Below are 27611 nucleotides of genomic sequence, written 5' to 3'. Positions count from 1 at the left end.
TGATGGTAATGGTAGAGTGGGGGATATGCCGGGCCATGAGGTTACAGATTGTGGTTGAATACAATTCTGCTGCTGCTGATGGCCCACAGCGCCTCATGGATGCCCAGTTTTGCATTGCTAGATCTGTTCGAAATCTATCCCATTTAGCACGGTGATAGTGCCACACAACACGATGGACGGTATCCTCAATGTGAAGGTGGGACTTCGTCTCCACAAGGACTGTGCAGTGGTCACTCCTACCAATACTGTCATGGACAGAAGCATCTGCGGCAGGCAGATTGGTGAGGGCGAGGTCAAGTATGTTTTTCTCTCGTGTTGGTTCTGTTTCTGTTGCCTACTGTTTCTTTCTATTGTGTATCTTTATGAGTTTTGCCTTAAGTGCAGTGGAAATTGAGAATTAGGGATGGGAGAATTTCTTTTGTGTGATAAATGTAGGGAAGTAATATAAAGGAATGCTTTTACAATTTTGCTAAGCAAAGCACCAGAGGAAATCATCTACCTAGGTGATTTGATCATTGGAAATTCCTTTCTGTAGTACTTTCCCTCACCAACAATGGCAAGTGGAATGTAGTTTGCATAACCCTGTTATTTTCACTTCCAATACTAACTTTCTTCATTATTGCTAACATGTCTGACAGTATAGCTTTTTTTTGCATTTACTGTAATTTTCTGTTATATGAATATATATGTCCTCTACATGTTTTCCAGATCTCCTGCTAGGAATTCCAAGTCAAGGAGGTGGTGTTGAATTGATCTATAAAGCATTGCATGCAGAGGGCTGGCTCCCTCCACTAAAATGCATTTGTATTGCTCCATTATAGCACTTCTCAGCACATGCAGGGGTTGACCACGAAATCAGTTTTTTGCTGTTGCTGAAAACATTGATGTATTGACGTGCATGCTGTGGATTTTTGGCACTTTGAGATTTTGGAGATATTTTCAAGAGATTGGTTCATTGTTCAGAAGTGTGAAAAGGTGATTGGCTGCTACATTTTAGGAGTGCAACACCTACTATGAGTTTGGCAACATGGGGGTGGTTTTCAATTTTGTTAAAATGGTCAAAAACTTATTTAGGTTTTCTTTATTCCAAAAGATATGTTGGGCTGCATTTTCTGTGTCATTGACTGGGAGAATTGAGTCTCTTCTTCAAGTTCAGGTGGTTGCTATTTCATTAGGTGTTTTTCATTTTCAATTTTTATTGATAAAAGAACTAGCCCAGAAAGGGAAGGGGGAGAAACCAATTGCCACGATCTAACTTGGAACCAAGGATATACACAAAAATAGGGAGAAGGTCTTGCTGAGGGAGTATCAGGAGCTAGTAATCCAAAAACTAATTGGCAAAGTGATAAACCGATCAGGAAATAAAGGTGTGTCTGAAAGAGTGGTATAGGAATTTCATGGGGTACTGGGACAGGAGGGAGCTGAACCATTGTGGGAGGGGTAGGGGGCTGCACCTGATCCTACGAATCATAGAATTGTAAAGCACAGAAGGAGACCGTTCGGCCCATTGAGTCTGTGCCAGCTCTTTTGTAGAGCAAGTAGTCCCATCCCCTCACTCATATCCCTGCAATTTCTTTCTCATGGAGGTTGTCTATGTGGACTTCCAGAAGGCATTTGATGAAGGTCAACACAAGAGATTATTAGCAAAATTAAAGTGCATGGAATTAGAGGTAAACATGTTTCATGGGTTTGTAATTAGTTGGGAGGTAGGAGGCAGAGTGCAGGGATAAAGGGATGCACTCTGATTAGCAGGACGTGAAAAATGTGTTCCTCGGAGCAGTACTGGTGTCTCAGCTTTTCATCATATGTACCAATGACTTTGATGAAGAAATAGAAAGTTGTAGATGATATAGCAGCAGGAAGGTGTTGGGCATTCCACCCCCTGCTTTCCCTCGCCATTTTACGGGCCCCACTGCCTGTCCCAGAGTGCTGGTAAAATCCAGCCCAATGTAAATGCCTTGGAGCAAGCACAGTGCAGATTCACCAGAATAATAGGGCTTAAAGGGTTAAATTATAAGGACAAGTTACTGAAACTAGGGTTGCATAAACTCCCTTGAGTTTAAAAAGTTGAAGGATGACTTAACTGAGGTGTTTAAAATTATAAAAGGATTTGATAGGGTAGATACAGAGAAACAGTTTCCACTAGTGGGCGAATCCAGAACAAAGGATTACAATCTTAACACCAGAGCTCTGACATTTAGGCATGAAATTAAGAAGCACTTTTACACATAAAGGATGGTGGAAATTATGAACTGTTTCCCGTAAAGGTTGTGGATATGCTTTCAATTGAAATTTTCAAGACTAAGCGTGATAGATTTTTGTTAGATAAGGGTATCAAGGGATATGGATCAAAGACAAGTAAATGGAATTGAGGTACAGAATAGCCATGATACTACTGAATGATAGAAGGTGCTTGAGGTGCTGAATGGCCTTCTCTTTTTTTCTATGTTCCTAATTATTATATTGCTGTAAGTGGAAAAATATGAAAACATTTGCCGCATAGACTGGTTGGGCTGTACTGTGGGACAACTCAATCATCACATGAGGAGATTCGGGTACAGGTTTTGATCATTTATTCAAGAATATGCAAGGAGAGTCCACCTCGGGCAGTCCGAGATAGTGCTCTGATTTTACACACAAGGATACAAACTTATATACTGTTCTTCTCACACAATATGGTCAAACAATCGATTATTGATCATGCACTCTAATGAATACACCGTTCTAGTATTATCAGGGCCCACTCCAGATGTCTCCAGCCTGAGTCCATTATCTCTTTGTTTCCCATTAGTTAAACATTCCATAGTTTGCTGATGGTGAAGCCTGCACCGATCCCAGCTATCAACCTTCACTCCCTAATCCTGCCTTTTGCCTCAGCAGCTTGTTTGCCTTTTTCCCATCCTGATTTAGCTATATTCTGCTGAGCTACCTTTCTAATTCACATTTTATGTCTACTTAACCCCTTCAGTTCCCCCTTTTGGCCCTTGGCCTAGCCCAAGATGGCCAACAGACCTGAACAGTGGTGTGCTCAACTCTTATTACTCTCTGCCACTCATTGATACTGGCCTGGTATCGAGTTGAGGTTTGCAAAGGCAATTGACTACACCGTCTGCATGGGTCGGCCCTGCAGTAAGGGCTCACAGATAACCTGCCTAGCGCCCAAGTTCTCATGTCCCCATACTGCTGGCCTCTCCTTGTGTGTCCTCCTGACCCTGTAAATTAGAAACATCAGAAATATGACCAACACTACTTGGGCAATGACCAATGTGTAATACACCCTATGTACCTGCTGTAACCCCTCACGGATGGCTGTGAGGTGAGTGGGCAGTGGTTGGATAGAATATGAGCACTGCCTCATGTACTATGAGGTTTTCCTTTATACTCTTGGTAACCTGCAAGTTGACCGTGTTCCTTTTATATATCTCCACCAGCTCCACCTTTCCCACCCTCACTGGTACCTGTGGTGTAGATACACTGTGATTAGTTATTGGACAGGATCGGTGTGGCCATACTGATACTCCCATTGTGTCGTGGTCAGACAATATCTCCCTATTCCCACATAGGCAACGTGGATCGGTTCCATGGCTGCCCATATAGCTTCCATTGTACAATTGACCGTTGCGTTAAATCCACATTATGCCTCTTCCGTCATATATATTGTATGTGGACACACTACAGCACAGGCTCCTACATTACATCTACCTAAAGTAGTACCCATCATTTCTCCCTCTATCTCTACAGCATATGGCAGTATATCATGATATCTTACATAATAATCTCCCCTAATAACCCCAATATTTTCTACTTCGAATAACATCTTTCTAGATGTAGATTCTGGTATAACTGGGATCGCCAAGACCACACCTATCAATAAGCTATTATTGACAATACATTTCTCATCAGCTTTATACACATGTATTAAACCTCTGAGCTGGCAACCAGTCAGATGTTTCTGACAATGGGTATCAGTTCATGGTGTACATTATGATACAAGATTTTACTCGTTTTTGTCAGCACTACTCCATTCTCTGGCCCAGGGCTCAATGCTGGGCAAGGGGGATCCATCGATTGTGTCCTTCGTACCAGGGTTTTCCCCATCATGTCAGTTACCACTGTGGTGGTATGAGGTGGGGTTGTGGACTGGGGCTGCTTCGAGCAAACTCACCATGGCCCATGCCTGCCACATTGGTAGATCCGACTGTCCTTAATCTCTGACTTAAAGGTGAGGTTACCTAATCCTTTACTACATCCAATCCTTACACCGTCTTGTGGTAGAAACCAACAAGTACTAGCAAGCCCCCCCATCCTTGGGACAGTCCTGCTACAATGGCTCACAGTTCTCTTCTAGCTTGTGTGCAGATGCCAAGGTTAAATTTAGAAATGTGATGCAGCCCCACTGGCGGAAAAATGACATAACTCGTGGAAAGGTTGCCCTCGGAGAAAATAACTTGCCTGTTGTCCTGTTGGGAGGGACAAAAATCAATCACCCACACTACAGCGGAAACATGTTGTCTGGTGTACGCTAAGCTCCAGGGTATTTGAGTTCCCCTTGCATCCTGTAGTTGAGCTGTTGTGATATAATCCGGTCGTCGCTTGGCGGTTTGAACCTTCGCCGATTCCCAGTCCCAGGAGGATCAGTATCGTGAATAGAATTCTGTAAGATATATTGGGCCTTTCCAGTCATCACTGGTCAGCTGTGATTAATTCTGCAAGACAAAATTAATCAGTTATATGTTTCAGTTGCGTCCAGTGTTTCCAGCGTTCCTTTCTTCTAATGTCCACACAGGCACAGGTATCGTTTGTCATTATTACCTCATAGGGCCCTATCCATTTAGGCGCAAACCCTGACTTCTCGGGTATTACTTTTACCATTACCCTATTGCGGACGCCAGGCACCTTCACCTGTTTCTCTTTCGTTTCTGTTTCCATATCGCATATGATCTGCTGGTCTCTAACTTCCTGTCTTAGCTTGTGCAGTTGCCTGCATAGTTCTCTCACAAATCGTTTAACCCTTCTCTTGCGGCCCTATTTCCTCACTACTTGCTACAACTTCCCCTGGCAATCGCATTGCCCTTCCTGTTATTACTAATGCATTTAATTTATCCTGATTATTGTAAAGTCATTTTCTCTATGGAGTGTGTGCCAATACCTTGATAATGTAAAATGTTGTCTCACTCTACTGGCCGTACTAACCATTTCATGCCATGCTGTTCGTCAAGTCGGTAAACATGTTTGAGACCTTTTCTTCAGTGCATTTCACCATGCATTTTGCATGTTAGTTGCTCTACATGCAACAAATCATATCTGCATACCTAGACCGGTATCCCAATATCATGCCACACATTCTCAACTCTCGGGTGATCTTATCAAAAGATCAAAATGTCGGGGTGGGGTGGGTGGTTGGTGGTGTCTGTGATCTTTGCTTACCTCCCCTTCCATGGTCCAGATGTCTCGGGTAGACTTTCAAATGTAACTCTCTTTAAAAACTCATATCTCCAAGAGAAAACTATCAAATTACCAAGAAAGGTTGGACAGGCTAGGCTTGTATCCATTGGAGTTTAGAAGAGTAAGTGGTGACTTGATTGAAACATATAAGATCCTGAGGGGTCTTGACAGGGTGGATGTGAAAAGGATGTTTCCCCTTGTGGAAGAATCTAGAACTAGGGGTCACTGTTTAAAAATAAGGGGTTGCCCATTTAAGACAGAGATGAGGAGAAATGTTTTCTCTCAGGGTCGTGAGTCTTTGGAATTGTCTTCCTCAAAAGGCAGTGGAAGCAGAGTCTAATTGCCAATACCCATTAATTATAATTCTATTTCATTTTGATCCCTGGAGGAACTTTACAGTCCAATATTCATAATTCTTCAAAACAGAAATCAAAAATTCCTGTTTGATTTCAGGCATTACTATATTTTGTTATATAACATGGTTATATATTATATTTTATACTATATTTTGTTTGTTTTTTTCCCCTCTATCTTAGATGACATTTTAATTTCTTAAAATGCGGCACAGTGGCGCAGTGGTTAGCACCGCAGCCTCACAGCTCCAGCGACCTGGGTTCAATTCTGGGTACTGCCTGTGTGGAGTTTGCAAGTTCTCCCTGTGTCTGCGTGGGTTTTCTCCGGGTGCTCCGGTTTCCTCCCACAAGCCAAAGACTTGCAGGTTGGTAGGTAAATTGGCCATTATAAATTGCCCCTAGTATAGGTAGGTGGTAGGGAAATATAGGGACAGGTGGGGATGTGGTAGGAATATGGGATTAGTGTAGGATTAGTATAAATGGGTGGTTGATGGTTGGCACAGACTCGGTGGGCCGAAGGGCCTGTTTCAGTGCTGTATCTCTAAGCTAAAAGTAACTTGCTAAATTACCCTGGATTTTCGACATCTCAAATGATTCCAAATTCAAATAACAGTTTTGCTGGAGTGACAGCTTTTATTAATGTTCCATTTAATATCCCCAAAAGAAACTTTGTTTTTTTAATACTTATGAACCACCTAGACTTTTTTTTAAAGTTTCCTAAAAATTTGATTATCCCCTTAATTGTCAAATAAATTCCCCTTTGAGTGCTTTAAATAACCACTCATTTCAATTTAATTTTGTTTATCGATTCCAATTTCTTATGCCCAGACTTGGTGGTATTGCATGTTTTTTTTACATTAAAGACAAGTGCTTGCAACTATCTCTGCTTCTCAAGCACTTTGTCTCATAGATAACAGTTGCTGTGACATTTGTTGTCTGCAGTTCTACTCTTGAATTCTTAAAGCTGCTGGATTTCTTGCTGTGGCTTCAGAATCCATGGTTGCTTTGCCCCAAAGCCCAATGAGTTAATTTTACTCTCAGCAATGCAAAAATTGTATGGTGGATTAAATGGAAAAACAATAGTTGCAGTGAGGTTAATTTCTTTGCTTGTTTCCAAGGGGGGGGTGGAGCAAAACATTCTCAGCTGTGTCACTTTATGTAACATTTTTTTTCCCCGATCGAAAAGAACTAAACTCCATTTTAAACTTTTTTTTTGGTATCGAACATACGAATTAGGAGCAGGAGAAGGCCGCTCGAGCCTGCTCCGCCATTCAGTAAGTTCATGGATGAACTGATTACTCCACATTTCCACCTACCCCCGATAACCTTCCATCCCCCGTGCTTATCAAGAATCTATCTACCTCTGCCTTAAAAATATTCAAAGACTCTCTTCCTCAAAAGGCAGTGGAAGCAGAATTTCAAAGACTCATGACCCTCTGAGAGAAAACATTTCTCCTCATCTCTGTCTTAAATGGGTGACCCCTTATCTTTAAACAGTGACCCCTAGTTCTAGATTCTCCCACAAGGGGAAACATCCTTTCCACATCCACCCTGTCAAGACCCCCTCAGGATCTTATAAGTTTCAATCAAGTTGCCTCTTACTCTTCTAAATTCCAGCGGATACAAGCCTCGCCTGTCCAATCTTTCCTCATAAGACAGCCCGCACATTCCAGATATTAATCTAGTAAACCTTCTCTGTACTGCCTCCAATGCATTTACATCCTTCCTTAAATAAGGAAAGCAGTACTGTACACAGTACTCCAGATGTGGTCTCACCAATGCCCTGTACAGCTGAAGCATAATCTCTCTACTTCTGTATTCAATTCCCCTTGCGATAAACAATAACATTCTATTAGCTTTCCTAATTACTTGCTGTACCTGCATACTAGCCTTTTGCGATTCATGCACTATGACACCCAGATCCCTCTGCATCTCAGAGCTCCGCAGTCTCTCACCATTTAGATAATATACTTTTTTATTCTTCTTGCCAAAGTGGACAATTTCACACTTTCCCACATTATACTCCATTTGCCAGGTCTTTGCCCACTCACTTAACCTATCTATATCCCTTTGTAGCCGTCTTATATCCTCTTCACAAGTTATTTTCCCACCTAACTTTGTGTCATCAGCAAATTTAGCAACCATACCTTTGGTCTCTTCATCTAAGTAATTTATATATATTGTAAAACGTTGAGGCCCCAGCACAGATCCCTGTGGCACACCACTCGTTACATCTTGCCAACCAGAAAATGACTCATTTATGCCTATTCTCTGTTTCCTGTTGGCTAACCAATCTTCTGTCCATGCCAATATGTTACCCCCTGCACCATGAGATTTTATTATCTGCAGTAACCTTTGATGTGGCACCTTATCAAATGCCTTCTGGAAATATAAGTACAATACATCCACCCGTTCCCCTTTATCCAAAGAACATGTAACTCCCTCAAAGAACAGCAATAAATTGGTTAAACATGATTTCCCTTTCACAAAACCATGTTGACTCTGCCTGATTGCCTTGAATTTTCCTAAATGCCCTCCTATAACGTCTTTAATAATAGCTTCTAACATTTTCCCCAAGATAGATATTAAGCTAACTGGCCTGTGGGTTTCCTGTTTTCTTCCCTTTTTGAATAAAGGCATTACATTCGCTATTTTCCAATCTAAAGGAACCTTCCCCGAATCTAGGGAATTTCGGAAAATTAAAACGAACGCATCAACTATCTCACTAGCCACTTCTTTTAACACCCTAGGATGAAGTCCATCAGGAGCCGGGCACTTGTCAGCCCGCAGCTCCAACAATTTGTTCAGTACCACTTTCCTGGTGATTGTAATTTTCTTGAATTTCTCCCTCCCTTCCATTTCCTGACTTACAGCTAATACTGGGATGTATCCTTAGGTTTTAAAACAACAAAATCATTAGTACCATTATCAACTTCAAAAGGAATCCATCTCCCTTAGAGAAGACAGCATTTTAGATTAAACTCCAATTGTTTCCAAACTTTTAGCACCTTTTTGTAAGAGATTTCTGAGCCAGGGATTTTTTTGATACAGCTGAGATGATTCCAAATTCCAGTTTACTGCAATAAACATTTAAAAGATTATCTCAACTTAACACGTTAGTTCACCTTAATCTTCTTTTGGGCCTCCTTATCTCGAGAGACAATGGATACGCGCCTGGAGGTGGTCAGTGGTTTGTGAAGCAGCGCCTGGAGTGGCTATACAGGCCAATTCTGGAGTGACAGGCTCTTCCACAGGTGCTGCAGAGAAATTTGTTTGTTGGGGCTGTTGCACAGTTGGCTCTCCCCTTGCGCCTCTGTCTTTTTTCCTGCCAACTACTAAGTCTCTTCGACTCGCCACAATTTAGCCCTGTCTTTATGGCTGCCCGCCAGCTCTGGCGAATGCTGGCAACTGACTCCCACGACTTGTGATCAATGTCACACGATTTCATGTCGCGTTTGCAGACGTCTTTATAACGGAGACATGGACGGCCGGTGGGTCTGATACCAGTGGCGAGCTCGCTGTACAATGTGTCTTTGGGGATCCTGCCATCTTCCATGCGGCTCACATGGCCAAGCCATCTCAAGCGCCGCTGACTCAGTAGTGTGTATAAGCTGGGGGTGTTGGCCGCTTCAAGGACTTCTGTGTTGGAGATATAGTCCTGCCACCTGATGCCAAGTATTCTCCGAAGGCAGCGAAGATGGAATGAATTGAGACGTCGCTCTTGGCTGGCATACGTTGTCCAGGCCTCGCTGCCGTAGAGCAAGGTACTGAGGACACGGGCCTGATACACTCGGACTTTTGTGTTCCGTGTCAGTGCGCCATTTTCCCACACTCTCTTGGCCAGTCTGAACATAGCAGTGGAAGCCTTACCCATGCGCTTGTTGATTTCTGCATCTAGAGACAGGTTACTGGTGATAGTTGAGCCTAGGTAGGTGAACTCTTGAACCACTTCCAGAGCGTGGTCGCCAATATTGATGGATGGAGCATTTCTGACATCCTGCCCCATGATGTTTGTTTTCTTGAGGCTGATGGTTAGGCCAAATTCATTGCAGGCAGACGCAAACCTGTCGATGAGACTCTGCAGGCATTCTTCAGTGTGAGATGTTAAAGCAGCATCGTCAGCAAAGAGGAGTTCTCTGATGAGGACTTTCCGTACTTTGGACTTCGCTCTTAGACGGGCAAGGTTGAACAACCTGCCCCCTGATCTTGTGTGGAGGAAAATTCCTTCTTCAGAGGATTTGAACGCATGTGAAAGCAGCAGGGAGAAGAAAATCCCAAAAAGTGTGGGTGCGAGAACACAGCCCTGTTTCACACCACTCAGGATAGGAAAGGGCTCTGATGAGGAGCCACCATGTTGAATTGTGCCTTTCATATTATCATGGAATGAGGTGATGATACTTAGTAGCTTTGGTGGACATCCGATCTTTTCTAGTAGTCTGAAGAGACCACGTCTGCTGACGAGGTCAAAGGCTTTGGTGAGATCAATGAAAGCAATGTAGAGGGGCATCTGTTGTTCACGGCATTTCTCCTGTATCTGACGAAGGGAGAACAGCATGTCAATAGTCGATCTCTCTGCACGAAAGCCACACTGTGCCTCAGGGTAGACGCGCTCGGCCAGCTTCTGGAGCCTGTTCAGAGCGACTCGAGCAAAGACTTTCCCCACTATGCTGAGCAGGGAGATTCCACGGTAGTTGTTGCAGTCACCGCGGTCACCTTTGTTTTTATAGAGGGTGATGATGTTGGCATCGCGCATGTCCTGGGGTACTGCTCCCTCGTCCCAGCACAGGCATAGCAGTTCATGTAGTGCTGAGAGTATAGCAGGCTTAGCACTCTTGATTATTTCAGGGGTAATGCTGTCCTTCCCAGGGGCTTTTCCGCTGGCTAGGGAATCAATGGCATCACTGAGTTCCGATTTGGTTGGCTGTATGTCCAGCTCATCCATGACTGGTAGAGGCTGGGCTGCATTGAGGGCAGTCTCAGTGACAGCATTCTCCCTGGAGTACAGTTCTAGGTAGTGCTCAACCCAGCGGTCCATCTGTTTGCGTTGGTCAGTGATTATGTCCCCCGATTTAGATTTGAGGGGGGTGATCTTCTTGATGGTTGGCCCAAGAGCTCTCTTCATGCCATCATACATTCCTCTGATGTTTCCGGTGTCTGAGGCCAGCTGAATATGGCTGCATAGGTGTTGCCAGTAGTCGTTTGCGCAACGCCTAGCTGTTCTTTGTGCAGTACTTCTGGCTGCTTTAAGTGCTGCGGATGTTAAATCGCTGGGGGCTTTCTTGTAGTTCAAAAGTGCAATGCGCTTAGCGGCTATGACAGGTTCCAGCTCTTCATTATGAGATTGAAACCAGTCTGCATTTCTCTTCGCACTTTTGCCGTAGGTGGTCAAAGCTGACTCATAGATGGCGTCTCTGATGTGGGCCCACTTGGTCTCAGCATCCCCTGTGGGAGTGTTTTGAAGGGCTGTTACAAGTGAATTTAGAAATTTTTGTAACAGCTGTGGGTGAGAAATTCTGCTCGTGTTGATGCGCGGGTGGCCCTTCTGCTTGGAATGATGCAACTTCTTTGGTCTGAGTCTAACCTTGCTGCACACCAGGGAGTGGTCGGTGTCGCAGTCCGCACTGTGGAAGCTGCGTGTGATTTGAACACTGTTTAAGGCGGCTCGCCTTGTGACAATGAGGTCTAGCTGGTGCCAACGACGTGATCTTGGGTGCCTCCATGAAACCTGGTGACAGGGTTTAGTGTGAAAGAACGAGTTGGTGATGCAGAGGTTATGATAGGTACACAACTCAAGCAGTCTCTGCCCGTTCTCATTCATCCTTCCAACGCCATAGCGCCCAAGGCAGGAGGGCCATGAGTCATGGTCGGCCCCAACCCTGGCATTAAAGTCCCCCAGCAGGAATAGGTGTTCGGTGTTGGGGATGCTGCTAATGATGTTATGGAGTTGTTCATAGAACTGGTCTTTAGCTTCAGGTGCGGAACAGAGTGTTGGAGCATAGATGCTGAGTAGGTGTACTGGACCAGAGGTGGTGAGCAGTCGGATGGACAGTATGCGTTCCGAGCCATTTGAGGGAGGCTCTATCATGCTGAGCAAGGAGTTTCTGATGGCGAAGCCCACTCCATGCTGTCTTGGTTCTTCAGGATCCCTGCCCTGCCAGAAGAAGGTGTAGTCTTGCTCTGCTAGAGAGCCACTCGCGGGGAGGCGAGTCTCCTGAAGTGCTGCAATGTCCACATTGAGTCTACTGAGCTCGTTGTTAATGATGGCGGTCTTCCGAGAATCGTTGATTTGTGTAAGGTCTTCCGACAGGCCAGGACACATAGTTCTGACGTTCCAGCTTGCAAAGCGAAGGGCTGGTACCTTCTTTCCTTTTTTCATGTTGTTTGGTGCGGTGTATCAGTCCACCTTTCGGGCAATGACCCTGAGCTCCAAGCACCCATTGAAGCAGGCAGACTGTGGCGGGACAGAACCTTATTGACCGGGGGCTGCCCGGTTTGAGGCGGGCGGTAGCTGTCCAGTGAGGTGCAATGACCTCTCCCACCGACAAAGGCAACCCGTGGCGCCCAGTTTCTACGCCAATTTATCTGGACTTATAACCCGTAACTGCTGCCTTCCGTGTTGTTTCAGTCGCTGTGAGGCAACTATGGAGTGACCTCTCCATGGCGCATGCCTGGGCAAATTTATGGAGGTTGAGAGTTGCCCAGTCGTCAAAACCCCCCTCTCGGCCTTTCTGGTGGGGTCCAAAGGAGTGCAGGACACGACGTTTGGCACCAGTATGGCTGCAGGAACTGCCGGAAACATGCCAAAGGTGACACATGACCGCCTACGGGGTTCCGCTCCGGATTTTCTGTTAGGGTTTACTCCCTTAGCCTTGGTCTCTCCCGAGACGCCCACAAGGCAGTGGGGTTGTTGGGGCCCCTACACAGGTGTAGGATGGTGCCGGTGGGAGGAGGGGATGCAAGGGGGAGGGGTAGAGGGAGGGGGTGGGGGGGGGTGCAGGGGAAGGGGGTGCGGGGTGAATATACCTTAATAGTATAAACTTAATTCAGACTTATTAACTTATAATAGTTATTAACAACACACAGAACAGAATAGCACGTGCTTTTTTTTTGAAGGAAAAGTAAATTGTCATTTTTTCTTGTACTTTCTTCAGGCACCTTTTCAAATGACTGTAATAAAACCAAAAACTAAAGGAAAAAGTTATTTAACATTCTTGCAACAAAAGATTTAACACCAGCTTCTTACACAAACTTTAATCTTTCTCATATCTCCTTTGCTTATCTTTCTCTCCCTTCAAACAATATCCAATTTCTGACATTTGCTACTTAAAAACAGTCAGTAAGACATGCCTTCAATTTAAACTGCAAAATAAAGCAGATTTTAAACTTTGGTCCACTTAAAACAAAGTGTTTTAAACTTCAAATTGGATTTCTGCCAGGCATCTTCAGACATTCAAGGCTGAAGCTTATCTATAACAAAATTGTTCATTGCCTTTTCAAAGTTGCAAAACCAACTTATAAAATCAGAATAAAAACTTTAATTTAAAATATTCAATTTTATATCCCATTCCTGGGTGCACGATCTTAAATTGAAATGAACACTCTCAACAAACACTTCCCCACTCATTCAATACCAAACAACTTAGAACAATTGATATCAAAATACCAAAAATCTCTGTTGAATTCCCTGTCCCGATCCCAAGGAACACACACTGGTTCAACTAGTACACAACCAAAACTTGATACAAGGTTCCCACAAAAATACACGTGAAAAAATAGAACAAGTAACAGGCTCATGTTTTCAACATTAAAGCCAGACAACAAAGAATTAATAACTGTCAGCTCCGCAGTAACTTGTTTTTACTCACTTGAAATTTCACTAAAAACATAGTCTTTTATGTTGCTCTGCCATGAACTTAGTTATGGAGCCCTCTGGCTTCCAGTCAAAATGCATTTCATTACTCAATTTATATCTGACGCCGCCCAGCGCAGTCTCCTATCTCCTTCGTGTCTATCGACCAGTGCAGCTTTACATCCTGTTTACCTTTCGGTAAGTGGTTCTGTCCTCTGCGGGGCTTCGGATTACTGTCTCGCCAGTGCGGTTCTGCCTCCTTACCCGGCACCTCCTGTCCTGAGTCCTCCTTTAGATTCTTTGGGTACTCAACCGGACCTTCACTTGGGTAGGCTTACTGCCCCAACTATGGGTGGTAAATAAATATACTCACCCGCTTGCAGCACCGCTCCGATGGTCCCATGTGAATATCCTGCCGACTACGCCAAACTGTTGTGGGACAACTCAATCACCACACAAGGAGACTCAGGTACAGGTTTTGATCATTTATTCGAGCACATGCAAGGAGAGTCCATCTCGGGCAGTCTGAGATAGTGCTCTGATTTTACACACAAGGATACAAACTTATATACTGTTCTTCTCACACAATATGGTCAATGAATGATTGATCATGCGCTCTAATGAATACACCGTTCTAGTATTATCAGGGCCCAACTCCAGATGTCTCCAGCCTGAGTCCATTATTTCTTTGTTTCCCACTAGTCAAGCATTCCATAGCTTGCTGATTGTGAAGCCTGCACCGATCCCAGCTATCAACCTTCGCTCCCTAATCCTGCCGTTTGCCTTTTTCCCATCCTGACTTGACTATATTCTGTTGAGCTGCCTTTCTAATTCACATTTTATGTCCACTTAAACCCTTCAGCTGAATGGTATATTTTATCTCACCCTTGTGTCTGTGAATCGCAAAATAAAAGTATCTGGAAAAATAAATAGCAGATGCACAACTATATACAAATAAAAACAAAGTACTGGAAATACTCAGCAGATCTCACAGCATCTGTGGAGAGAGAAACGGAGTTAAGGAGTCAGGTCTGCGACCTTTCATCAGAACCGTGACTGTGACAGAACTGTGTATACAAATAAATCTTACTTTGACAACATAACCATCTGATAATCTAGATAAGTGACAAAGCTGACCAATTTCAATCAAACTTTGATGCCCAGGTCACATCGAATATCACATTTCAAGATTTTAAAAGCTGAACGAATTTGGTATATCACATATTTTGCATGTTGAAGCGGTGCATCAGGTTCACATGTTTATTCTTGATACTTGCCACAATGGCAGTGCGTGAGATCATAAAGTGCTATGTAACATTTTAAAAATATGTACTTCTTTTGCTTAGATTGTATTTGTATTTTCTCATAAATGTATTGCTACTACTTTTTGAATGACTCTCGCAGCCTACTCCAGCAACAATTGTCACAGGAAATGGAGTGAAATGCCTTTTTTTTTAAAAAAAAGCATTCAATTTCTAAAACTTCATTTTATTCACAGGTGTCAGGTTTACAGGCAGCTTTACGTGCCATAGAGTGTGGATGGGAATCAACAGTTGCTGTGACTTCAGGTACTAATTGAGTGGGGTGACACTGATTAAACACTTTGGTGAAACAGGCTGGTAAGTTATTAGTACACTCTCTGCATACCAATGACTAGATCATTGTTTCAGGAGAAAATATTTGTCTTGATCAGGTATCTAATTTTAAGGTCACTAGTTATAATTTCTTTATTTGATGGGTGGAGGCAAGTACATTAGAAATATATCTTCAAACTATTGGTTAGTGAAGGTTTCGATTACAATTCACAGTAATATAGTAATGTAATATATATTCTGGAGCGTTCGTTGGAGATGAAAACAGCAAAATCGGAACAAAAAATGGTTACAGATTTGGTATTTTAGGTCTGTGAAGTATCTGTTCATTTAACTCTTGCATTGCATATTCTTTGCTTATACGTAAAATTGTTTTTGCACGTACACGCATCCGTACGAATTAATTGGCCACAAATGACGCCAGACATCGGCCACATAGATTTTTACAGTTGCTATTCATTTTAAGCTGATGCAGTATTTTTCTAAAAATCACTTTATTTGTCAGAAGTTACATGGGACACTGACGATGCCCGGTTCTCTTTAAGAGAATTTATTAATTGTTAAACAATTATGAAGATGTCTGCAGTCTTGCCAGACAGTTTCATTTATGGATTGATTTATTTTCTTTTTGATGACCGAATTATCTTTTTAAAATAATGGGTATTGCTTAAGGTTGCCCAACAATGTCAAGGATGAGCCAGAACTTTCTGCAGCTAAACATTTGCAACACCAAAGGCATGCTCGGACAGAAACTTCACGCCTTAGGTTCAAAACCTATCTTCTTTCCTGGACGTTGATTCAATCTCATTACAACCGTGTTCTGCTTAATCCTAAACTTAGTTTAAAACCCAACATTCAGTTTCTCGCCAAGACTTCTTACTTTCACCTATTAAACATTGCACGTTCCCATACTTATCTCTCCTCCACTGCCTCTAAAACCCTCATTCGTGACTTTAATCACCCTCAAAACTCAAGTATTCCACTGTTCTTGCTAGCCTTCTGAACACAATCCTGCATAAATTCCAACTCATCCTTTTCTTCTCATCTCTCCTGTTCTTACCGACATATGTTTGCTCACTGCTCATCAAAATCTTCATCTTCCCTACTGAGCCCTTGCTTGGTCTTAGGTATATAAACTCCTGAATACCTAAATTTCTGCCGCTATCATTTATTTTTCTAACTGTACAGTAGTCCTGCCCCTCTCGCACACACCACCACCCGTCCACCATTGCTGGTAGATGTCTCCAGCATTTACCTTCACTCTCTAGAGCTTTTCCGCTAAATCCGGCAACACTGCTATGATTCATCGGGCATTCAAAAGCTTCCTTAAAGCCTACCCCAGTAGTGCTTTTGGTCACCACTCTTAATTTTTCCTCTTTCTCTTGCTCGGGTCTGACTCCGAATATGAAACTTATTGAGATGTCTATGATAATGGTGCAATACAAATGTAAGTTGTTCTGTATAGTTTTATATTAGTGAAATTCTGTAAGAAGTTCACAGTAGTGACTATTTTATGAAACGTAGAGTGTATAATCTATTTTTGATTTCATTCATTCAAATTTTGAAATATTGGGCATCTACTGGGGTCAAATTGCAATACGTTTTGGTGTGTATTAATAAGATTATGTTGTTAGAAACTCGGAATCACTTGGTCTTTCATAAACTGCAGAACTTCTACATATATGGGTAAATTCACTGATCCTATGCACCAAGTGAGGAGCCACACTTTCAAGGAGAACAAGTTGGAGAATTCTTCCTACAGTGTTGGAACTCTGTTTATGGTCTGCTCTAGATACCTTCTCGGATTTAATAGTATTAGTTGTTCCTGTAAGTGGATCCCACATCCTTCACTGCCTAACATCTAAATTCATACTGTAAAAAAGGCTAAAGTCAAAACTGAGGTGAAATCGGATGAAGATTAATGCTGTGATCTAAGTGATGAAATAACAAGTGTTTCCTATCATGGCTATGTGTGAAATTCCACTGTTTAGAAGCTGTATTGAATAAAATGTACATTTGTAACTTGTAATTAAATAATACTAAGGCAAGTAGTTATTTGGATTCGTAATTCAAAATGCAGAGGTTCAAATGAAGCTAACTTTTTAGTATGTGGTTCACTGGTTCTTGTCTGAGATATTGAATGATTCTTGGTTCTAGTTCTGGTGGTAGGAAAGTAATTGATGACAGTTGTGAAGATGGGCATGGTGTAGTTTATTGCATCCTCACAACTGAAATGAAAAAATGTAAAATTATTAAACAAAGCTTTTTCATTGTTTACCTTTCACTCAATTTCACTCAATTATTAAGTGCTGAAAGTTAGTGTTTTTTTGAAATGTGGAATGTTTAAGATAAAAATATTGTATTAATTTCCTATGCCCTTTTGTCTCAGATAAATTCAAAAGTACATTGTGTTTATCCTGGCCTCAGAACACCTGTATTGGTGAGTGGGCCAGTTATAATGTCCAAGATGCACCCATGAAATGCCTGGAAATACAAGCGGTATCTCTGGTGCAGCTGTAAATCTGGATGCTGGCCTTGAGACTTCCCGGCCACTGTTGGAAAATATCTAAGTTTTTGTGGCTCTTGTAGCTGGAGTACACGTCTTCAATAAAATCAAAGATTTGAACGTGTGTTCACATAGCTTCCAGCTACATTAGGCATTAAGTTGAAAGCCTGATGAACATAAGAACATGAGAAATAGGAGCAGGGGTAGACCATTTGGCCTTTTGAGCCTGCCCCATCATTCAATACAATCATGGCTAATCTTCCACCTTCCTGCACTATCCTCATATTGCTCAATTCCTTTAGTATTAATCTGTCTTAAATATATTCAATGACTCAGCATGCGCAATTCTCTGGGGTAGAGAATTCCAAAGATCCACAACTGTGTGAGTGAAGAAATTTTTCCTCATCTCAGTCCTAATGGCCAATGCATTTTCTGAGCCTGTGATCCCTAGTCTAGACTCCCAAGCCAGGGGAGACATCCTTCTAGCATCTACCCCATCAATCCTTTAAAAATTTTATGGGAGAGAAATTAGTTTGTGTAGTGCTGCTCCTAATGGTGCTATGCAGACTTATATCAGTTCCCTCAGGGCAAACAGTGGCGCAGGCTATTATCTGCATGGCCCATGTGCCATCTTCATTGATACCATTGAAATTTTCCCCCATATTTTGGGGATTCTGGATTTTGTGCTGGAGGTGAGCTGCCAATTCCAGGCCGAAAAGGAGGGGGGAACCCCACCTCTGCTTTATTGTGCCCCCCAGAACGATCCTCTGAGCTTTTTGAGTCAAGGTTTTAGGAGGCGAGATCCCTGTTGCTTTCAAGACTTTAAAGGGACGGGGATCCTGCCGCCAAGAGCTGACAGCCAATCAGAGGGCCAGCACCTCAGTAGTATCAGCAGCGCCACCGGGAGTGGTGTCCACTGCTGGTACTGCAGAGGCCTCAGACCCAGGCCCATCGGTGGAACCCTGAAACAGAGATCGGTGAGGAGGGGTCGCCAGGGCCAGTCCAGAAAGTCCTGGTGAAGGGTTGATAGTTCAATCCAGGATTGGAGGGTCCTGGAGAGTAAAGTTATATCCGGGGGAGGGGGGGGGGGTCCTCCATGGTGCACAAATTGCCCACGAAGGCGGGCCTGCCCTCAAGCCCGCCGGAAGATTACCCCCACTCTCCCCCCGCCCCCCCGTGCTGCTGCTAAGATCACAGTGGCCCTTAATTGGCTATTAACAGGCCACTTAAGGACCTCAGGAGGCCTCTGTGTGGGAAGGTCGTTGTCAGCCTATCCCATTCCCCTGGAGGATCACTGGATGATGGGGAGGCCCTCCAGCCCGCCGCTCCCCCACCCTAGCCACCCCACCACCCACTGCCATACTCAGTGCCCCCCCCCAAAGGCGGGGTTGGAGGTGGGGTGGCTAGGGTGGGGGAGCGGCGGGCTGGAGGGCCTCCGCATCATCCAGTGATCCTCCAGGGGAATGGGATAGGCTGACAACGACCTTCCCACACAGAGGCCTCCTGAGGTCCTTAAGTGTCCTTAAGGGTCCGTAAAATCCTGGCCTGTGTTTCAAGGAGATCGCCTCTCGTTCTTCTAAATCCAGGGAATATAGCCCTCATCTATTCAATCTCACCTCATAGGACAATCCCCTCATCCCAGGAATCTGTCTAGTAGACCTTTGATGCACTCCCTCCAAGGCTAGTTTATTCATCCTTAGGTAAGGTGACCAAATCTGTACATAGTACTCCAGCTGTGATCTCACCAAGGGTCTGTACAATTGCAGTAAGTCATCTTCACTCTTATACTCTAATCCCTTTGTAACACAGACTCACATACCATTGGCTTTCCTAATTACTTGCTGTACCTGCATGTCAATTTTTTGTGATTTATGCACAAGGAACACCCAGATCCCTCTGAATACCAACATTTCCCGGTCTCGCCATTTAAAAAAAATTCTGCTTTTATGTTTTTCCTTCAAAGGTGGATAACTTAATACTTCCGCATATTATATTCCATCTGCCATATTCTTACCCTGTCATTCAAACTGTCTATTTCCCTTTGTAGCCTCTTTGTGTCCTTCTCACAGCTTACTTTCCCACGTACCTTTTTATGATCAGCAAACCTGGATACATTACGCTCGGTCCCCTCATCTAAGTCATGAAAATTGATAAATACAATGCAAATCACTTTCCACTGAGTTTTATGATGCTTCATAAAGACATATTAAACCATAAACTGCCCTACATATTGCTCATAAGAATGAAATCACAGAATTATTACAACACAGAAGGAGACCAGCTCTCTGAATGAGCAATTCACCTCGTGCCATTTCCCCCGCCTTCTCCCCATAACTGTGTGCATTCTTTTTAGATAACAGTCTAATTCTCTTTTGAATGCCTCGATTGAACCTGCTTGCACCACACACTCAGGCAGTGCATACCAGACCTTAAGCACTCGCTGCGTGAAAATTTTTTTCCTCATGTCACTTTTGCTTCTTTTGCCAATTACTTTAAATCTGCGCCCTCTCATTCTCTATCCTTTCATGAGTGGGAACAGTTTCTCCTTATCTACTCTGTCCAGACCCCTCATGATTTTGAATACCTCTATCAAATCACTTCTCAGCCTTCTCGAAGGAAAACAGTCCCAACTTCTCCAATCTATTTTCATAACTGAAGTTCCTCATCCCTAGATTCTCATGAATCTTTTCTGCACTCTCTCCAACGCCTTCAAATCTTTCCTAAAGTGCGGCGCCCGGAACTGGATGCAGTATTCCAGCTGAGGCCGAACTAGTGGCTTATACAAGTTCAACATAACTTTCTTGCGCTTGTAATCTATGCCCCTATTAATAAAGCCTAGGATACTGTTTGTGTTATTAACTGCCCCTCAACCTGTCCTGCCACCTTCAATGACTAATGCACATTTACACCCAGGACCCTTGTTTAGAGTTGTACCCTTTATCTTATATTGTCTCTCTATGTTCTTCCTACCAAAATGAATCACTTCACATCTCTCCACATTGAACTTCATCTGCCATTTGTCCACCCATTACACCAACTTTTCTACATCCTTTTGAAGCTCTACACTATCCTGCTCACAGTTCACAGTGCTCGAAGTTTCGTATCATCCGCAAATTTTGAAATTGTGCCCTGTACACCAAGGTCTAGGTCATTAATATATATCAGGAAGGGCAAGGGTTCCAACATTGACCCCTGGGGAACTCCACTACCTCCAGCCTGAAAAACATCCAATAATCACGACTCTGTTTCCTGTCACACAGCCAATTTCGTATCCATGTTGCTACTGTCCCTTTTATTCCATGAGCTATAACTTTGCGCATAAGTCATTGTGTGACGCTGTATCAAAAGCCTTCTGGAAGTCCACGTGTACCACATCAATAGCACTGCCCTCATCAACCCTCTCTGTTACCTCCTCAAAAAACTCCAAGTTAGATAAACATAATTTTCACTTGACAAAACCATGCTGGCTCTCCTTAATTAACCCGCATGTGTCCATGTGCTTATTAATTTTGTTGCGAATTATTGTTTCCAGAAGCTTTCCCACCACCAAAGTTAAACTGACTGGTCTGTAGTTGCTGGGCTTATCTTTACACCCTTTTTTTGAACAAGGGTGTAACATGTGCTCCCAAAAAAAGTTAAAGATTGCATTAGATCAAAGCAAGCGGCTTATAAGGTTGCCAGAAAAAGTGGTAAGCCCGAGGATTGTGAGCAATTTGGAATCCAGCAAAGGATGACCAAGAAACTGATAAAGAGAGAGAAAAGAGAATATGAATGCAAGCTAGCGAGAAACATAAAGGCCGACTGTAAAAGATTCTTTAGGTATGTGAAAGGAAATGATTGGCAAGGCCAAATGTGCGTCCATTACAGGCAGAGATAGGAAATTTCTGTTGGAGAATGGGGAAATGGCAAAGAGACTGAACAATTACTTTGTGTCCGTCTTCACAGAGGAAGATACAGAAATGTCCCAGAAATATTAGGGAACCAAGGAACCTGCGAAAATGAGGAACTGAGAGAAATTAGTATCAATAAAGAAGTAGTACTCAAAAAAATTATTTGGATAAAAAGTTGGTAAATCCCCTGGACCAGATGAGCTACATCCCAGAGTATTGAAGGAGGTGGCTCTAGAGATAGTGGATGTATTGGTGGCTATCTTTCAAAATTCTGGAAAGGTTCCTGCATTCTGGAAAGGAGCAAATGTAACCCCATTATTTAAGAAAGGAGGGAGAGAGAAAACAGGAAACGACAGATCTGTTAGTCTGACATCAGTAGTAGGAAAAATGTTAGAATCTATTATAAAGGCTGTGATAACTAGACACTTAGAAAATAATGATATTATTGGGCAGAGTCAACATGGATTTATGAAAGGGAAATCATGTTTGACAAACTTGTTCGAGCTTTTTGAGGATGTTATTTGTAGCATAGATAAAGGAGAACCAGTGGATGTGGTGCATTTGGATTTTGTTACGACCAGGTGAGAAAAGTGTCTAGGGGTCACTCTCAGCCTTCACCTGGTCTTACTGTAACAGGGTTTTATTTTTAAACACACTGTGTTTTGAGCTCCCTCTTGGTAAATCCTTATTCACCACTTTCCAATTATAAGGCAAAGAAACCAGCACAAACAGGCTTTCTTAGGTTTAAAGAAGAAACATGAAATTTATTAAAACTTAAACTCTAATTCGGTTAATGCCTACGGAAACACGACGTGCCCATGCTAGCATGCATATGTGAGTCACACATGTAGATAGGGACAGAAAAGAGCAGAAGAAAAAATAAAGTGGAAAGGTTTGAGGCAATATCTGATGAGTTGTTATGGTTCTTCGAGCTCACTGTAGAGTCCTTACTTGTCGGTAATTCTTGATTTTCGTTGGGGCCCAGTGTTCTTCTTAAACCTTGTTCACTGTAGCAGACGTTTCTCTCTTGGGGTTCATGTGTCTTCAATCGATTCCGAAGCTGGTGAGAAAGAGATGGGAACAGACGGGAGAGAGATGTTCTCAATCCAGGAGAAAGGCTGTCTTCAAACATTGTTCCTCCAATTTAAAATTCTCAGTTCAAACTCTGCAACATCCAGTTAGTCATGTGACTAAACCTGGTCTGATCACATCCGTTCTGTGAATGGGAGCAGGGGTTAGCTCCTTTGTTCCAACACTGTCTGCTAGTAATATGCAAAAATGCTTTTTTGGTCAGGGGCCTGGCAATTTCTTGTAACAGGCACTCTCTTCTTATCAGCAACAATTTGAAGTTTAATGTCCATATGGTGAAATTAATGTGTCTCATTCTTGGCAGGTGAGGGCCTGTATGACAATTTTCAGAAGGCTTTTGATAAAGTCCCCCACAGAAGGTCAGGAAATGAAATTAGAGCACATGGGTTTGGGGTGATATACCAGTAGGGATTGAGAATTGGTTAACAGCTAGAAAACAGAGAATAGGAATAAATGGGTCATTCTCAGGATGGCAGGCTGTTACTAATGGGGTACCACAAGGATAAGTGCTGGGGCCACAGATGTTAACAATCTATATAAATGATTTGGATTTGGGCATGTAATATTTCCAAATTTTCGAATGACACAAAACTAGATGGGAATGTAAATTGTGAGGAGGACACAAGGAGGCTTCAAGGAGACTTGGACAGGCTAAGTGAATGGGCAAGAACATGGCACATGGAATATAATGTGAATAAGTATGAGGTGATCTACCTTGGTAGAAGAAACAGAAAGGCAGAGCATTTTTTAAATGGAGAGAGGTTGGGAAGTGTTGTCCAAAGGGATTTGGGTGTCCTTGTTCATGAGTCACTAAAAGCTAGTATGCAGGTACAGCAGCAATTAGGAAGGCAAATGGTAAAATAAAAGTAAAATACTGCAGATGCTGGAAATCTGAAACAAAAACAAAAAGTTCTGGAAATACTCAGCAGGTCTGGCAGCATCTGTGGTGACAGAAGCAAAGTTAACATTTCAGGTCTGTGACCTTTCATCAGAACTGGCAAAGGTTAGAAGAGAATTAGGTTTTAAGCAAGTGAAAGGGGTTGGTGGGAGAGAGAACAAAGTGGAAGGTGTTTGATAGGGCAGGAGAGATTAAATAACAAAGTTGTCCTGGGACAAAGGCAAAGCATATGTTGATGCTTGTGGTGAAAGACAAAGCATTAGTCCAGAGAGACTGTTAATAACGGAATAATGAGCAGCTCTAACTACATGAAAAGCAGGAACATGGTTAAAAAATAAAATATTAAAAAAAGGCCAGTCATGCTCTGAAGTTATTGAACTCAATGTTCAGTCCGCAAGGCTGTAGAGTGCCTAATTGAAAGATCAGATGCTGCTCCTCGAGCTTGTGTTGATGCTCGCTGGAACACTGGAGCAGGCCAAAGTCACAAATGTTGGCATGAGAGCAGTGGGAAGTGTTGAAATGGCAAGCAACCAGAAGCTCGGAGTCATGCTTTCGGACCGAGCATAGGTGTTCAGCAAAGCGGTCAGCCAATCTGAGTTTAGTCTCCCCAATGTAGAGGAGACCGCATTGTGAGCAGCGAATACAGTATACTAAATTGAAAGAAGTACAAGTAAATCGCTGCTTCACCTGAAAGGAGTGTTTGGGGCTTTGGATAGCGAGGAGAGAGGAGGTAAAAGGGTAGGTATTACACCTCCTGCGATTGCACGAGAAGGAGATGAGATGTTGGGAATAATGGAGGAGTGGACCAGGGTGTCGCGGAGGGAACGATCCCTTTGGGATGCTGTAAGGGGAGGGGAGGGGAAGATGTGTTTGGTGGTGGCATCACGCTGGAGGTGGCAGAAATGGCAGAGGATGATCATCTGGATGTGGAGGTTGGTGGGATGGAAAGTGAGGACAAGGGGAACCCTGTTGCAGTTTTGGGAGGGAGGGGAAGGGGTGAGGGCAGAAGTGCAGGAAATGGGCTGGACACAGTTGAAGGCCTTGTCAACCACAGTGGGGGGAAATCCTCGGTTGAGGAAAAAGGAATACATATCAGAAGCATCATTGTGAAAGGTTGCATTATCAGAGCAGATGCGTTGGAGACAGAGAAACTGGGAGAATGGAATGGAGTCCTTACAGGAGGCAGGGTGTGAGGAAGTGTAGTCTTTGGCTCTAGCCAGTAGATTCTGTCCTTGACCGCTCTGGAATATCCTCATTCTCCACTGTAATGCTCTCCTTAATCAATACTGCCACTCCTCCCCTTTTTCTTCCATTCCTATCTTTCCTGAACACCTTGTATCCAGGAATATTTAACGCCCAGTCCTGCCTTTCTTTGAGCCAGGTCTCTGTTATAACCACAACATCATATTTCCACATGTCAATCTGCACCTGTAATTCACCAATCTTATTAACCACACTCCGTGCATTCACATACATGCATATTAACCCTGATTTAGACTTTCTTTCTCCCTTACTCTGAACCCACTTAATAACTTATTATTCCCTACTCTAATGTGATCCATCTCTCCCAGCATTCTGTGCACCTTAATATTCCTCTCTGATATTTCCTCCTGGTTCCCACACCCCTGTCAAGTTAGTTTAAACCCTCCTCAGTAAATAGCACTAGCAAATCGCCGTGTGAGGAACTTGATCACTGCTCTATTTAGGTGCAATTCCCGTCTGTCCTGTAAAGTTCCCATCTCCCTCAGAACTGGTCCCAATGTCCCAACAATCTAAAGCCCACCCTCCTGCACTGTCTTTCCAGCCACACATTCATCTGCTTTATCCTCCTATTTTTATACTCACTTGCATGCAGTACTGGCAGTAATCTGGAGATTACTGCTTTTGAGGTCCTTGATAATTTCCTACCTAGCTCCCTAAATTCTGACAGCAGGACCACATTCCTTTTGCTCATGTTGTTTGTACCAATGTGTACCACGACTGCTGGCTGTTCACCCTTCCACCTCAGGGTGCTCTGCAGCCTTTCAGTGACATCCTTGACTCTGGCACAGGGATGCAACACACCATTCTGGATTCACGTCTGTGGCCACAGAAACACCTGTCTATTCCACTAACAATCGAAACATCTATCACTATTGCTCTTCCAGTCTTCCTTGTACTCCCCTGTACAGCTGGTCCACCTGTGGTGCTATGGACTTGGCTCTGGCTACACTCCCCAGATGAACCATCACATCAGTATTCAGAACTGAAATCCAGTCTGTCCTTTTTTATTTCCTTTGTAGTCCTTCAAACATCTGATATGGCTGTGGTAACAAACTTTATAGCCACGGATATTTTTTCCAAAGATTCCTCCATAGTTTTTGGCCTCATTCGAACATAAGCCACAATTGTGCCCTGGAACACCGGGGGTATGTTTGTCTCAAATAGAATGCTTTCAACTTCAGAAGTACAGCTTTGAGGCAAGTGGATTACTCCTGGCAATGTCATCCAAGACCATTATGATTTTCCTCCCCTTGTTTAGAGCAGCTTTTGAGAATTTGGTTGAAGACCAACTCTGCTCGTTAGCTGGAGGAGGCAGTGCAATGCCCATTACACTGCATCAAAGTGGTTTATTAGGGCAATCTATTTATTCAGTGTATTCCAGCAGTTTTTTCACTGTTTATGAGCCTGTTGAGTCAGACCTCATTTCAATCTAGAGTGCTCTCTAGATCGCAAGGATGCCCTTCTGTTTGTTGCAGAGAATTGGGCTCATCAATCATAGGGTCTACTGAACAGCACTCTCATTTGCCTAATCACCATAGCATAGATGCCATCAGCCACTCTTTCTCATGAAGCCAGCATTTTGTCCAAGACAGCTAATGTCCTTTGGCTTGACAAAAATGCTAATTGGCCAGGGTTTAATTGTTTTCTAATAATGCTAAAAGATTGCTTCTGTAAAACTCTTATTAAACCAAAGGAAGCATTGTGTTCTTCTCCCCTTTTTAGAAATTTCTCATAATTTCCAATTTGCAACTATTGGGTTTCCAAGAGTACTTAGAGAGAAGTTAGGAATGATTGCTATGTGTATCTATTGGGGGAAGACATGTTGTCTCTTAAGAATGTGACATTGGACCCAAAAGCATGTGGGCAAGCGCATTCTAGAGTAAGTGGGGACTCCTCCAGAGTGGCGTTACGGTCAGGTGAGGAGGGCGTCTCAGGCTCCCCTCTTGTTTGACCGCAACGGTCAGAGATATCAGGGAGGGGGATTGTGATATACTTAAACGTATTATGATTGAAAGGGGGTACGTATTAGCTGTTTTAGTGGGCTTAAAAGTGGATAAATCCCCAGGCCCAAATGAGGTGTATCCCAGGCTGTTATGTGAGGCTAGGGAGGAGATAGCAGAGTCTCTGACACAAATTTTCAAATCCTCTCTGGCCACAGGAGAGGTACTGGAGGACAGCGAATGTATTCAAAAAGGGTAGCAGGGATAAACCAGGTAATTACAGGCCAGTGAGTCTAACATCAGTGGTTGGGAAACTATTGGAAAAGATTCTGACTGACAGGATTAATCGCACTTGGAGACGCAGGGATTAATCAGGGATAGTCAGCATTGCTTTGTCAGAGGGAGATTGTGTCTAACTAACTTGATTGAATTTTTCGAGGCAGTGACTGGATGTGTAGATGAGGGTAAAGCAGTTGATGTAGTCTACATGGACTTCAGTAAGGCTTTTGATGATGTCCCGCATGGGAGATTGGTTAGGAAGATAAGAGCCCGTGGGATCCAGGGCAATTTGGCAAAGTGGATTGAAAATTGACTTAGTGGTAGGTGGCAGAGGGTGATGGTCGAGGGCAGTTTTTGCGAGTGGAAGCCTGTGATCAGTGGTGTACTGCAGGGATCGGTGCTGGGACCCTTGCTGTTTGTAGTGTACATTAATGATTTAGACGTGAATATAGGAGGTATGATCAGTAAGTTTGCAGATGACACGAAAATTTGTGGTGTCGTAAATAG

General features: G+C 43.2%; 1 protein-coding gene across 2 annotated transcripts in view; it reads left to right on the top strand.

Moving 5' to 3' along the window:
* The window catches only part of LOC137372316 (sperm-associated antigen 16 protein), a 1170879-nt gene that overhangs the window by 100093 nt on the left and 1043175 nt on the right, over positions 1-27611 (top strand). For both annotated transcript variants that reach the window (XM_068036139.1, XM_068036138.1), the window contains exon 8: positions 15146-15215. In XM_068036139.1, the coding sequence (XP_067892240.1) occupies positions 15146-15215 (70 nt within the window). The remainder of the gene's footprint in view (positions 1-15145; positions 15216-27611) is intronic.

Source organism: Heterodontus francisci, chromosome 7 (assembly GCF_036365525.1).
Source record: "Heterodontus francisci isolate sHetFra1 chromosome 7, sHetFra1.hap1, whole genome shotgun sequence".
In the NCBI taxonomy this organism is placed as follows: domain Eukaryota; kingdom Metazoa; phylum Chordata; class Chondrichthyes; order Heterodontiformes; family Heterodontidae; genus Heterodontus; species Heterodontus francisci.
Note: the sequence above shows the minus strand (reverse complement) of the source record. Positions and strands in the feature narration are given on the sequence as shown.